Raw genomic sequence first — 15272 nt, 5'->3', positions numbered from 1 at the left:
CTGCTCAATAAATCTGAAAAGGTGGATCCTGGCAGTACCGTGGAGGCTGGACTACCTAAGCTAGCACCCAGACCAAATTTATAAGCCAAATGATATGTTACCAAAATCTTCCAGATGCACATCTACCAACCAGATGACATTAAATATTTACTGTGGGCCAACTACGCTCAAGACACTATAGTGTGTGTTAGGAAAAAAGGTTTCACTGAGATTTGAATTTATCTTGAAATTATCTTGTCTACTACACATCCCAAAATAGATCTCACAGAGCCAACTGTGAAAGTAAAGAATAAAATAAAGTAGGAAAGAAGAGGTCTGCTGTCGAAGGCCTAAGCTATATTCAATAAAACTTCATATAGTAGTTGGGAAAAAATGAATTTGAATATGAACTTATTAAGTACCCCTAACTCCCTGAAATTATTATTTAAATTAAGATTTTCCATTTTGCTAAAGAACGTTCAACTCTTTTCGAGCCGAGAGCCCCTTTGCTGGCAGAGAAGAGCCACCTTACCGTGAGACTTCTGGGATGTGGAGTCCATACTGGAGATGAGAGGTGGCTGGGGTGTGGGAGTTTTATCTACCTCTTTTGCACTTCTTTTTCCGGTCATGTGATCTACATGGAAAAACAAAAAAAAAGCTGCACCAAATGCAAATGCCTTGGTTTGGCTAGTGTGTCCTCTGGTCACCCCGACAGGGAGATGGACTGATACCTTCGATAAGTGCTGCTATCTGCTGGCTCTTTTGAGAAGGCAGTTCTTGGACAGTGTCTAGGGCAGTCAGTCCACGGTTATCTTTTATGTTGACATCAATTCCTAGAAAGGCACACCAGGTAGACCAGTGGAGTGAGCATTTTCAAGTGAGCCTCAATGAGGGTCAAATTCCAGGACACCTAACAGTCCCAGCAGCACGACCAACATTTTTCATCCAAAGCCATTTAATCCAGCTATTCATGAACAATTCATACATTTGCAATCAGTGGAGACATACATACATTGGGTTCAAATGCAGCCAGCAAAAATCTCCCTCCAGGGAGGCTAGAGAGAAACAATCCCAACCCTGGCATGCTGTGTAGACAAGAGTGCTGCCGACCTCTCACCTGCAGCCAGCAGGATTTGCACCACATCGGTCTTGCCAAACAAAGCAGCCTCATGCAAAGCACTGCCCTTCTCCGTCTGGAAAGCAAACGAGAGCGCAGAGCAGCATGTCATCAGAAAAGTGACCCAGTTTTGGCGTGGCTTAACACGACAAACGGAACATAGACAAGAAGGGACAGGAAAATAAAATAAACCACACAAAGTCCCCTGTCATTATCTTTCCTATTTTTCTTGTCTGGATTCCAAAACCACAATCATGGCCTGTACATCAAGGGTGTTTGCTGTGCCACCAGCAGGCCACACGTGACTAACGGCACAGTTACTCTTGGAGCCACCCATTGGTAAAACGCCTCAAAACTCCACCTTCCTGGGTGTAAGGAATAATGAAAAGAAAAGTACAAGGGGAAAAAAAACACCTTAACTTCAAGTGTGGTTTGGTCAATGCAAAGCCTAAGGACTTTCATTCATCTGAATGAAGCAAAAGTGAAAAGCCACAGGAAATGCTAAGTCTCCTGTTGGCAAAATCAAGTTGATGGGATTTTGGAGGTGCTAAATGGTGGCAGTGGGAACACATGTATAGAAAGATAATGAAACTTTCTATTTTCGAGAGCTTGTCCATAATCACATCTTTTCAGGGTATAATGATTATATTTTAACCCTAAAAAGAAAAAAAAACAAACTCACTGGGGAGTTTGTCTCTAAAGTTTCACAGTAAAATGAGTCAACGAATGGAAGGAAGCATCTGACATGTGACGCGGAACGTGCTAAATAATAACACAGCCCAGCAGCATGGTACTTATGCCTTTTCTAAAATGACTAAGTCCCTTGAGCCTGGGAGGTCTACTGGTCCAGCTACCTGGTAGTTGCTATCCATGCCAGCATCCAGGAGCACCTGGACCACAGCTCTGTGGCCATTCCTTGCCGCCAAGTGCAGAGGGGTGTGCTTCTTAGTGTTGCAGCTCAAGAGGTTGGGGTGTGCATTGAGGAGCATCTTCACCACCTCCAGTCTCCCGTAGAGCGCAGCCAGGTCCAGAGGTGTCTCAAATTTGTTGTTGCGCATGGTGGGGTCTGTTAGCTCCTCTAAGAGGACCTTCACCACCTCCGTGTGGCCATACTGTGCTGCACAATGCAGGGCCGTCTCGTTGTCATTGTTCTAAAGAGTTAACAAGCAGATCACATCAGAACGGTGACTGGCATATGACTAGGACAATCACACATAAAACCAATGAAATTTAAATGAGAAAAATAGCAGCAATACTTGGGGACTAATAGAAGTCAGTCTGAATCTAGACATACTCCCCTGTGAACAAGCTCAACTGCTCTAATCAGCCACGTCTTGCCCCAATTACTGCAAGAGGGGAGCAGTCATCTCCTTAGCATTTGCAGCCTCCTTTGTGCTGTGAAGGAAGTGTCTCCAGATTGTAAAGAGAGCAATCTAGGGAATGTGGCAGGTCTTGGGTAGAAGCCCTGGCACAGACAAATGCCAATAATATCACTGCCATTGATTCATTTTAAACTTCAACTGGTTTTATAATTTATATTTAGTCAACCCTGTGGTTCTGATTCTTCATTTGTTGACCATCCATTGATTCACACACAAGCTTTTATGAAAGAGTGTCTTCTGCTTAGCTTCTTGCATGCAAATCAACCAGCCAACAATGAAAGTAACAGAGCAGAGCACCAAAAGTCACTCTCAAGATATCAGCAAACAGCCATTTCCAGGGGAGGGAGGCACCTGAGCCCAGTCACAGAGGAATATGGGACCCTGATGCTGCCCTGTGCCTATTCCAGAAGCCTGTACCAATCCATGCATGCAGAATCTACAGCACAGGGTAGCACTTCTTCAATCAGACACTGGAATGTTTTGTGTGAGAGGTGCAAAATATTCAAAATTGTAACACTGCCATCAATTCGAATTTATAACCCCATGGTCCTTTAATGCCAATTTTGCTTCAAACTAAAGGTAGAACATGGGATAAAACAGGAGAAGTTTGTGGTTTTTCAATCATCAAAAGCAAACTGTTAATTATTCCAATTATGCTCTTTCTTTTACTACTACTGACAATGTATAATTAGAGCAGGAATAAAGTGATTTCCATGACCTTTCCTTTTTAAAAGCACTAATGAAAATAATTGTCTCATAAGATTTTGAGAGTCCTGAATTTATTCAGGAGGCTTCTGCTATTTTAGGGAAACAAAGCTTACGAGGGGAGTTGTCCATCAAATCAATATTATGCACCTTTCAGTGGTCAAAAGGTAAAAATTAATGTTTCCACAATTGATTTAATTCAATTAATGACATTAAAAATAACAGACTAGAAGTTACCCAAGCATGCATGCAATTCCATCTGCTTTTGATCTGGCATTTGACTGCATCATTTTTTCCAGCTACACCAATTGTACCAGGAAGATCCAGAGCTGCTGGGAACAAGGTCCCAAAAGGCCAGAAGGATAGCAAAGAAATTTTTAAAATGAAATATGGGTAGAAAGGTGGTAGCAGGAGCCACATGCAAGATAAATGCACACAGATAAACAGAGGACACAGCACTGAGTTCAAACGTGACTCAGGAGAACAGCAGCTGAGAAAGTGCAGACACCTTCACTGGCCAAAGACACAGCCACTTAGCAACAGCCTCTTGTGGTACAACTCGGTCCAAGGAGCAAATTCCATGTCAACTTAAAAGTCTGGAGAGAAGGGGAAATGCTAGGTAGAAAGTAAATCCTTGGGATTTCCTGTGCCAAAAAACCATTTAGGACACTCATTTGGAATTCCCAATTCGTATTAAGCTATGGCATGAGTACCCTGAGCAAACTTAAGAGCTGTCACTTCACTTTCTCATGATGAAAAGAAAACTCACAGGAGCCTTCTGTAGAGTGATCCTGGGGCCAAGTGGCAATCCAAAGAAGTTTAAGAGGATTCTCAGGGTTTTATATCTCAAGATTAGCATGACAGCAAGGGCCAAGAAAGTCAGCTTATTCTTATTAAAATTCCAATCCAGAAAACCTTGTTTGCTCTGAAACAGATATTGTTGTTCCTTTTATATCCAAGTTGTCTCCCAACTACCAGAATAATCTGTCCTTGACTTGGTAAAAAGCATACCATGAGGGCCTGAAGAACTGTAAAATTCTACTATCCAGCAAGAAAAAAAAGTCTTCCGTTTGTTTGTTTTTTTGCCAGAACTAAGGCAGCTGCCAAAAAGCTGCCTTGCTATAAAAAGGCAAGGTCTTGATCACTACTAGGCAAATTTCCCACCTATGTTAAAAATGGCCTAACCACATCTCTGCAGAACATTACGCTCATATTCGCAGTGTAGGAAGCATCTTACTTGTGTTTCACTCTTGCCAGATACAGTCTGTTCACTATAATAATCTTGAGTTTATGCCTGTGGTGAGCACATCTCTCAAATTCAATGCAGGCCATCACAATGAGCTCTTACTACAATTTCCCCTTTGAGCCTGACAATTATCAGGGCAGGAACTCACTAAGCGTTGATGCATGGACCCACAAGAAGAGGAGGGATTCCAAGGAGTGCACAGACTCATAGCCACCTGGAATCCTTCTCTTTCACACCTTCCAAATTGCAGCACAGGTGCTCACAACACCTCAAGAGTTCCCAGAATCATATTACTATGTATCTGGTCTGAGGAAAGGGACTGAGATGAAATATCCCAATTTTCTCCAAAGTCTTTCACAAAGTCTCCATTCTTGCCCATCTTGAGATCACTTTCATTTTTCCTTGCTATGATCAGTACTTCTAATAAAAAAAAGCCCCCAACACCCTTTATATCCAGAGATCTCATTCAATGTTTAAATCCATTATATTTATGCATTTACACATACACACACACTACAAGCAGCAGAAAACCATACAGAAACATTTCCATGGCTTTTCTCTTCTTGGAACTATTCAAAACCATCACCTCCCAGTACTTAGATTACAGCCCAACTGCACTCCTGTCCATTGTTGACAGATACCTAAGTTAGGGACACTCGGGTTACAGCCCTCTGTAGCAATAATGGTATAGGCAATAGAAATATACCGAAATTGGAACAAAAGGACAAACTACGTCTACTGAGATTTAGAAGATACAGGAGAAACATGAGAACTGAGTCCTTCATGTGGAATAAGTTAGACTTACTCTGTAACGTTCTAGAAGGCAGAACTTTGACCAACAGATAGAAGGTTTAGAAAGACAGATGTCAACCAAGCATAAGAAATCAAAAATCGGTGGAATCTCAGGAGAATAATTCTGTTTGTTACTAGGAGAAATAAACAAACAAGTAAAATAAGAGATAGATGGCCCACATTTTAGGTGAGAGAAGACTCCTGCTCTGAGTGGAAAGTTGGCTTAACTCAGCGGTTCTCAAACTGGCTTCGTTTAGGAATTACATGGAACTTAAAAGCAGCTAAGTCCTAGCCCAGACTTGCCAGGATAGCACCTCAGAAGGTAAAGCCCAGGAAAACTATTATTCGAAAGCTTACCAACCTAGCAGGTACCAACTTAACCAAGCAATCATTCATCATTATCAAGAATGAGACAAACTGACATCATGTGCCTTGTGATGTGATGCACTAAAAAGGACATAACATTACTCCTGTGGCATCCTTGCCAAAAATGTATAACCTGAATCGAGGCAATATCTGATAAACTCAAACTGAGGGACGGTCAACAAAACAACAGGCCTGTACTCTTCAAAATTGTCAATGTCATGAGCGCCTGAGGAACTGACTCACGTTATGTATGATCCTGGATTTGATCCTGGACCAGAAAGAAATTGTTCCAGGGGACATTACTGAGGCAATTAGTGAAATTTGAACATAGATTTTATATTAAAATTGGAAATTTTCTCCAAATTAAAAGTTTTATAAAAGCTTGCTAGGTATTCTGACACAACCATTCTGACACAGACAAGCTGAGCAACATGCGGACACAACTGGTCTATATAACTTCCAGGCCTCTTCCAGCTCTAAGACTGAATAATTTTTAAGTGTACAGAAAAATAGATCTACACTAAAACAAATATGATTGTTGTTCATCTTATGCTATTCGAATTAAGTTAAAATTATTTAACTTAGAGGGTAAAAAACAATTTTAATGATTCCACTTTAGCTAAGGATGATTTATGTTTGGACTGATTTATTCTGACTTGTGAAAAAGGAAAGCTCCGCAGGTCAAAGAGGAAGAATGAAAGCTCATGAAAACTACCTCCACTCCCCAAGAAGGCACCTGAGACATCTTCCATTTCCACAGGTGCCTGCTACTACTTAGCCCATAAAAGTCCTTTAGCAAAGCAATTCCTAAACACAAGCCAGGTCAATAAAAACCCTAAGTCGGGTCAGGAAAATACCTAGGGAGGTCAGGATCAAATCAGCTCAAGAAGAGTTTGCATTCTTAGCACAACCCAAACAGCTTTATCCGTTGAGCATTGGTTGCCCTGGGGGTGGAGGTCGGGGGAGCGGGGAAAGGGTAGTATTTCCAAGGAGAGAAGTATATTCTTATTCTGGTTAGACAAATTTTCTTTTATGTGTGCAAAATCAAGGGGTAGGAAAATGTGCTTTCAAGAACCCAAGTCCTACCCTTTAATCAGAGCTTTACAAGCTAACTGAACTAACTGCAGAGTGGGAAAGCAATCACTTTGAGGTGCTTCCCCCCAAAATAAAACCCTGAACAGACTCATTGAGCAATGTTCCATTATGTTTCACCCACCAGCAACAAAGAACAAATTTCAAAATGCATTTCAGAAATATCACATTATGTATTCCTTTTAAAATTACCAGATATTTTTACTTTATGTACATTATCCTATTTAAACTCCAAAACAATCCACCAAATTAAATAGTAAACTGAGGCTCAGAGAGAGAAAGAAACTCACTCAAGTCAACAAAACCAAATAAGTGATAGCATAGAATTTGCATTCAGGTCTCACTTGAAAGACCGTGACCTGTGAGAGTTCTCTGTCACTTTCAAAAAAAAAAAGAAGAAAACTAAAACAGAGTATCTTCCTATTTTGAAGATTAAAAAACAGAATTTGAAGAGTGGGCCAAAACAAAAGCTAACGTGTTCCACTATCCCAGATCAAACTGTTTCTCCAACAATGAGGCCCAACAGCTGAAGAAAATCTTTCACAGAGCCTGCCTAGGTTCAGTCAGTAAAGGGCTTCATTTGCTAAATCAGGATTTCTCAAAGAACATAAAATATCTGGCTTGCTTCTGAGAGCTTGTTTGGAGGTTCTAGTAGGGGAGCGCAGCTACTCCTATACCCTTGACCGAAGAACGGTCCTCTCTTCTATCAGGGAAGGTCGTCCTCTTCGACCGAGTGTGCAGCTTTGGGAGGGACGCACATGGAGTGGTGAGGGAGGAAGGGGACACCTGCCTAGCCAGCCAGATCAGCCGAATCAACCCTGGCGATCAATGGGGTGACAGATGTCGCAGCCAGAGTGCCCTCACATCCTGCCTTGCTTTTGGAAACATGTAGAAGTACCTTATATTTCCCTTCCCTAAGGCTGCTGAATTCGGAGCAAGTGAAAGGCAGCTAGTGTGAGTAATGCAGTGACTCAACTAAACTCCAGATTGTTGCCAAAAAGCAAACCTCATCTGAATGAAAACTCGGAATCAGAAACAGCAGGTAAGAGCGCTGAGGAAAGAGGCTAACATCATCACCCGACCCACATACTCTGCTGCCCGATGCGGTAGAGGCTAGAGGGGCAGTGAGCACAGCAGAGCGGGGCAGTTCGTCACCAGGCCTATAAGACAATATATTACCAGTCCCGGCCTCACAGCAAGACGCAACAGAAGTGTCCCGCTTGGCCCTGCAACTTCATTTTCTATTTTAGAGTCCTTCCAAAGGCCAAGAGTGACCAAGCAGAGAGAGAGGCTAAGTGGCTAGGGAGAAGAGGCAGAGGCTTTAAAGCCCCAGGCAGAAATGCACAAACTCAAGGAAATGAGAGGGGAGCCACAAGCAACAGCTCTTAAGTCACCCATGCCCTCTCCCCCATACAATTACCACAAGCTATTGAAAATCAGATTTTACTTCAAAAGAAACATAGAAGACAGACTAAGAATAATTTTTTAATCCAGGAAATAAAAATGAATCATTTTTCTGTGCTTCTCAAAAAGTAAGCTAATTTGACATCTTTTAATTGTTTTTGAATTTAAATTTTAGAAATCACAATAGTAAACTATGCACGCATGGTTCCACCTTTTTTCCCCACTTCTGCCACTTCTAAGCTTTTCAGCCATTCCAGAAAAAGCACCTAACCTTTCCAGAATTAGTATGGATCCTAAAAACAAAAACAAAACCCACTGAACCTGCATTTTCCCACTCCCCACTCTCAGACAAGCCAAAGGCAGATGGGCTGAAGCAGACAACAGTCAGGGTGGTGAGGAGGAGCCTGAGTGGACAAGAGTGGAAGCCAGAGAGGACCAAAGAGAAAGTGTAGCTTGAAGAAATGATGCAGAGGAATCCTGGCAGCAAAGTACACACCTTGGCATTGATATAAGGGTCAAAGGGGCCGTACTTTTTGAGTTCTTTGACCTCAAGAGCATTCTACAAAAAGGAGAGGAAAAGAAAATGTGATGATAAAATGGATGAAATATATCAAAGCAATGCACAGCCCTGAGGGGGCCCAACACTAGAACTTGGATCTGTGTGCCTCTAAAGGAAGTTATTGGGGAAGATAATCTCCAGGGCTTGGCAATCATCACCCCCTCCTATTCGAGCATCTAACTGGAACCACAGCAATGGTTTTTAATGTAGTACTGTCACTACTATCTACATCCATTAGCTTCTTCAAGCTACTGCAGCCGTGCTGCCCAGCCCCTGCCCCACCCACCTGCCTGCCAGATACTCAAAGCACTGGGCTGGTGTCCCAACTATCAATGGATAGGCCAGGCAGGAGGCGGCTGTGAGAAGGACAAGCTAGCATACTCAGGTGGCTCAAAAATCCAAGCAGCTGTGTTCCAAGGCAAAAGTGAGCAAAGACAGGATTAGAAACAGTTACTGAAAATTGCTCAAATGAGAAGGACTTGAATGGGTGACTTGTGTTTTCAACATTGAGGAATATTACTTAAAAGCAAACTTCCTTATAAATTTCCTCCAGATACAAGAAATTAGAGTCACTTTAGCCAGGAGGAGTAAATCGCATTTAGATTCTAAAGAGGCCATTCTAAAGAGGCCATCTGCATTCCTAATGCTATAAAATATCCTCATTTATGATCTTAAATGTCTATTGCTTACCCATCCAGATACTACAAACCAACAGAGGAAAGGGAGGCTGATTAACAGCTATATACACGTCATCTCTAAATTGGGACATTTGGAGCACTGCTTTGATTTTCTCATACCTCAGAGTAATGCTATCCGCCTCTTATTCAAAGTCATGCTCCTAACAGCTCACTGAGAGTGTGCACGGTCTCTCTGACAGATGGACTTGCAAGAAAGATTTCCCCAATTTTTGAGGAATAACCCTGATCTAATTCTACAGGTAATTTAACAATCTCCTCTCAGCAAAGTCATTAGGAAAAGTCCTAAACTTGGTGAGAAAGCATGACATCTCTCTTATTCAAGCAACTTAGAAAAGTACCTGCTTCAGTTCAGAGCAGAGAGGAAGATAGGAGAATGGCTTATCATATAAGGAAAGCCCATCTCCTCTCAGATCCAAACTACATGGAGTTGTATTTTATAAGAGGCTTGTCTAGAATGTGCATAATTCAAGTATAACTTTTCCAAAGTAATAAATGTAAAGAAGAGAAAGTATAGACTCAAGAGTGCCTAAGTCCATGGCCATTGCAAGGTATTTTTACTCCAATGCTGCCTTTTTTATTTGCTAAAAATTATCTCTGCTTTGTCAAAGCATGGTCACTCTTATATTAACATTAGAGGACACTGTGGAAATGATCTTCATTCTGTTGAATCCCTCCTGACCTCCACTCACGTTTTTGTGAGCTCACTTTTCAGCACCAGCTGAGTACTTCCACTTCTGCAAGTTCTGATGCATGTAAAACAACAGCATGGTTCACACAGTATGGCATGCATCAGGAGCTAAAGCTGCATTACCAGGCTAATGGCATAAGCACAAATGGGAATTAATTAAGCCTCCCAGCTTGAAATGGACTCTAAGCAATTTTGCAGGATCCGTGTTATTTCAAATTTTGCACAAGAGGTTAGTATTCGTATTTTTATTATAGTACTATTCCAAATATCCATGATTCAAATGCATATAAATGCATCCTCACGGAGTAAAGCCTCCCTGATGCACCAAGAGGAGGAGTGCTGAGAGGAGGGGAATCCTCTTAGGGTATGGAAGAACTGGTTCCCTGAGACGTCAGCAGTGGGATGAAGGCAGTGACGGGGCTGCTGGGGTCTTGGCTACAGCTAAATGGAAGAAAGCTTCTCTTCCTTCCGACCTGTTCATTGACTTTGGTGTGTGAGGGCCCTTGATGGATGAGTAACCGCACTATCTGGGCATCTCCTTTCCAGGCTGCTAAGTGCAGAGGGTAACAGCCTTTAGAATCAGCCACGTTGGTCAGCGCATCGTTCCTCAGAAGAACCTCAACCACATCCCTAGAAGGCAAAAAAAAAAAAAAATTAATAATGACTTTGCAGAACTCAGAAGTCTTTCCAACTAACAGCTCTTTACATATGTATAGCACAAAACCCCTTCACAGCTATTATCTTATTTGGCTCCCCTATCTCTACCAGAGCTCGTGGCCCAGCCTCTTCCTTTTATTCCATGAGCTATGGGGCTGAATCACACTACAATGACACTTCACCTCCCAGTTTATCTAGGCTTTCTGGATAATCCATCCATTTTCCATTATTTTCAAAACGTCTGGTCTCCTTGTCTAAATCTTGCAGTGTTTCCTTGTTTGTGATGTTTAAACAGCATTCAGGGATATAATTTACATAAAAGAAGTCATGCAAGACAAATATAATTATTCACCACATTATTCAGAGCATTTAGTGATGTGGGAGCTGAAGGTGGACAGGCAGAGCAGAATTAAAGTTGTCGCGAACATCAGCCAGACACATATGGTATCATTGGATACATCCAGGAAGAAGGGCTTGGCTTTCTTCTTCATGACACCACTAATTAAGCAGATACAAATGTATAATTATCCCCATGTATGTGAGGTCAAAGAAAATCCCCACTGTAAATAAAAACAGCATCTGGACATCAACTTGGCTAACAAGTACAGTCTTTTTTAAGTTCAAGATTCACTTTAATTCAGATTACACCACTATTTAAGGGAGGCAGGGTCTCTACATGTTTCTTGTTAGCTTTGTCTAAAATAGCTATAGAAAATACATAATGATCGCATTTAATATATTTTAGAAAAGTTTAGTGTAGAAGGTAACAATCGCCTCTTTTTGGCACATTGAAGTCAATTAGGCTGAGCCAAATATTGTACAGAATATCACAAGGTCAGGTGAGGGCCCTGCTCCTTGCTCAGAAAAATCTAAAATGGTTCCAATAATCCCTCCTCATAAAAACTAAACTTCTACCGCTTATCTCTTATAGTATTAAGCCTCAATCTCTCTTTAATACCTTCAATTCTGTTACACTTTGGTTTCTATTCTTCAACATCCTGGCAAATCTACTCACTGTACTCCACAAGAGTGCCTGCCTCGTTGCTGAGCCATCATATTCTCCCTCACTTGAAGGGCAGTATCCTTTTTCAGCTGCAATCATTTAAATTTATGCCTCCTCTTAAACTCCCCCAAAGCACACCTTCTCCAGAAAACTTTCCATACGAATCCCACCCAATTCCCAATAACCTCTCTATATTTAAGAGAATTAAATAGGCCATAGTATTTATGTATTTCTCCCCTTAAAAATGGTTCTTGTTGTCTACAAAGCTAATTTTATTTGGGGGAAAAAAATGGCAAGCAAAAAGAACAAATAACTACTTTAACAGAAAGAAAGTTTCTCACAACCACTCAATCTATTTTCAGTTTATAAAAGAACTGGTTACCTAAGAGATTATTCAGCCCCTTTATGATCTGGCTGCCCCAAATTTGATCTTCATAGTGAGATGATTGTGTGGCACTGCACCACTTCAGAGGGGAAAAGGACAAACAGAAGAAAAGGTAAAACTTAACCTCTGGTTAAAGTGTTTTTGGAGGTGGGGTGGGAAGGATGTTTGAGTTATACACTGAAGAGAGACTCAGGAATTCTGGATGGACTAAATTTAGTTCATTCTTCTCTGTTCCTCAGCACAAAAAGACAATCCTAAGGCCTGAGTTCTGAAGGGTGGGGCAAGAATGTAGCACACATCAATACTTACTTATGGCCATTCAAAGCAGCATGGTGCAGAGGTGTATACCCAGTGCTGTCAACACAGTTCACATTTGGCCCTCTCCAGATGCTATAGAGAAGAAAACAAAACAAAACAAAACAAAAAACACCGAAGTCACAAACCAAATTTAGAGACAGCAAGCTGTTTGGAAAAGAACTGTGTGATGTTTAACCAAACTGATTATTTTCACATGACTTCTGACAAAGGATAGCAGCAATTTACCACACAAATGTATAGTATGAGGGTACACAGTGGTTTGCTGAACAAGGAGTCAAATGTCAAGACAACAGTGTCATCATTTAAGAGTGTGTTCTTCTGTACCTTTCTCCTCATCTGTAACTTCATTAATCACTCAGTCTGGGACTCGTGCCTCTGAATACTCCCAGGATCATAAGAACAGCTCAGTGAAAGGTCATCAAAAATATCACTGAACCAAACCACTCAGCCAGTTACTGGTATTGAGCATCCACCTCTATGCTGGTGACTGAAGGTTTGAGAGAGACCTTCACATAGACCAGATAGATAATCATGATGCTTCAACCACAGGACCAAGATCAAGAAAACCATATTCATAAAAACATCGAGCCAGGTGTATTAAGATGCAAGAGACAATTTTTCCTTTGTGAATGTCTTATTGATAACAAAAAATAACAACAAAAATATACAATTTAAGTGCCTTATTTGAATCAAAAAATACCATCTAGGAAGGTTGAAATGTTATCTTATTTAATCCTCAAAGCCTTAATTCTGATTTCTGTTTCACACCTTACTGCATTGGCCAAAGCTTCTAAAATACTACTAAGTAGTAGAGGGCAGCCTTGTTTTATCCTTGTTTTTAATAAGAATGCTTCTTAATGTTTTTGGCAGTGGGTTTGAGAAAGACTCTGTAATATATAAAGGAAGTATCTTATTTTTTTTCCCGTTTAAAGTATTATTAAAAACAGCTGTTTCATTTAAATGCATTTTCTGCACCTGGAGAAATAATCATAGTTTTTCACATTTAACCAACTAATATGTTGTTATCAATAGGTTTCTTAATATTGAGCCATTCTTTTATTCCTGAAATAAAACAAAAACCTTATTTGGCCTTTCTCTATCATGACCATGTTGGTGAATTCTACTTAAGAGTATTTAATTCAGGATTTTCACATCTGTATTCATAAGTTAGGTTGGTCAAAAGCTTTTGCTTTTTGTGCTATTTCTATTGGATTGTATTAGTGTTAGGTTTGGGTCATGATCAGCTGGGTAGCTATTTACTTATTTCTATACTCAGGAATGAATGACACAGAGCATTAAAATTATAAAGAATCACCAGTAAAACCATCTGGGTCAAAAGCCTTTATGCCTGGATGTTGGAAGTGGTGTTATTTATAACAATAAAAGTCTATCAGTAGAGAAGTTATTATGATAACTAAGGTATAAACACATAGTAGAATTTCATATACCAGTTATATTACTATGTAATAAAACTGAATAGAGATTACAATACAAAGTTAAGGAGAAAAAAGAAACATGATCTTTGGAAACATGGCAGAGTGAGAGATATCCCCAGATCCCTCCCCTTGAAACAACAATAAGCTGAACATCTAAAACGGAACAAAAAAACACCCAAACTTCACACCAGCACCTCTGAGCATGGGATCTGCGCATAAGAGCTACCACAGGTCAGAACCCTGGGTGTCTAGAGGTAGACTTGGAGAAATAAAGAAGCTGCCTCTCGAAGCCACTGGAGCTCCCTGCAGGAGGAAGGAGAGGGGAGAAGGTGCAGAGAGTTCCGTGAACAGCCAGCCCTGCCTGAGAGTGCTGTGAGCTCCACGGGGCCGTGTCCAGTCATGAGGTCAGAAGACAGAGAAATGGGGACGGCAGAAAAGCGGGGATGTCAGAAAAGCGGGGACAACAGAAAAACTGGCCATGGTTGCAAAACCGAGGCTGAGCTGCAGCCTCCAACCCCTCCCTAACCCAGAGGGCGCCTCCCCCTATATCCTCCGAGACCAAATACCGCAGAGTCCCAGGGAAATCTGAGCAAATGCTGCCGAGACTGTCGCTGACACTGACAGGGACTGAAACTGAGGGTAGTTAGTGTGATTAAATATCTATCAGAAAACAAAAAGGCATTTTTCAGACTTTATATAAAGTAGGGATCCAAGAGGCTTAGATGCCATCTACTGGAAACCAAAAGTAAAATGCCTTCTTTGCAACAGGCTAAAGAGAGACCTTTATATAATAAATCTTCTTTCTTGGGGGAAAAAAAAAAAGCAGAATACATTCCCATTAATGCCCAGGCGGAGAAATAGTCCATAAATAGTCCATGACCAAGGTGACAAGGCATCTCAGAAAGAAGGCAAAAATAAGCTTACAGAGATAGAAATATGCAACTTAAATGACAGAGAATTCAGGATGGTACTTCTGAAAAAACTCAGTGAATTCTGAAACGAGTCATATCAGCTATTTCAGGAATTGAAAAAACAACTAGATGAGCAGAGCAAGGAGATTGAAACCCTCAAAAAGAACCAAATAGAACTTCTAGAGATGAGGAACAAACTGCAGGAGTTGAAAACTGAAATAGCAAGCTTGGGAAATAGAGTTGACCAAATGGAGGAAAGGATCGGTGATATCGAAGACAGAAATCTAGAAATAAATCGAAAGGAAGAAAAGAAAAACCGAAGAATGAAAAATAATGAAAGAGAAATTCAAGAACTAGCTGATACCATCAGGAGAGGAAATATAAGAATAATGGGCATTATCAAAGGCAAGGAAAAGGAGCAGGGACTAGAAAGCATTTTCAGACAAATAGCTGATGAGAATTTCCCAAATCTAAGGAATGAGCTGGACGATGGAATTCAAGAAGTCAACAGAGCACCCAATTATCTCAACCCCA

At 40.9% G+C, this 15272-nt stretch overlaps 1 protein-coding gene across 6 annotated transcripts in view; it reads right to left on the bottom strand.

The window, feature by feature from the left end:
• The window catches only part of ANKS1A (ankyrin repeat and sterile alpha motif domain containing 1A), a 173574-nt gene that overhangs the window by 95682 nt on the left and 62620 nt on the right, over positions 1 to 15272 (bottom strand). For 3 of the 6 annotated variants that reach the window (XM_011373502.2, XM_011373501.2, XM_011373500.2), the window contains exons 2-8: positions 12383 to 12463; positions 10502 to 10658; positions 8580 to 8642; positions 1951 to 2247; positions 1097 to 1172; positions 711 to 812; positions 512 to 613 (exon numbers count right to left, since the gene is read on the bottom strand). In XM_011373502.2, coding sequence (XP_011371804.1) covers positions 512 to 613; positions 711 to 812; positions 1097 to 1172; positions 1951 to 2247; positions 8580 to 8642; positions 10502 to 10658; positions 12383 to 12463 — 878 coding nt within the window. The remainder of the gene's footprint in view (positions 1 to 511; positions 614 to 710; positions 813 to 1096; positions 1173 to 1950; positions 2248 to 8579; positions 8643 to 10501; positions 10659 to 12382; positions 12464 to 15272) is intronic. The other 3 variants (XM_011373504.2, XM_011373503.2, XM_023538472.1) reach the window with 1 other exon arrangement.

Source organism: Pteropus vampyrus, unplaced genomic scaffold (assembly GCF_000151845.1).
Source record: "Pteropus vampyrus isolate Shadow unplaced genomic scaffold, Pvam_2.0 Scaffold225, whole genome shotgun sequence".
Classification (NCBI taxonomy): Eukaryota; Metazoa; Chordata; class Mammalia; order Chiroptera; family Pteropodidae; genus Pteropus; species Pteropus vampyrus.
The sequence above is the reverse complement of the archived record's forward strand: the minus strand, read 5'-3'. Positions and strand labels throughout refer to the sequence as shown.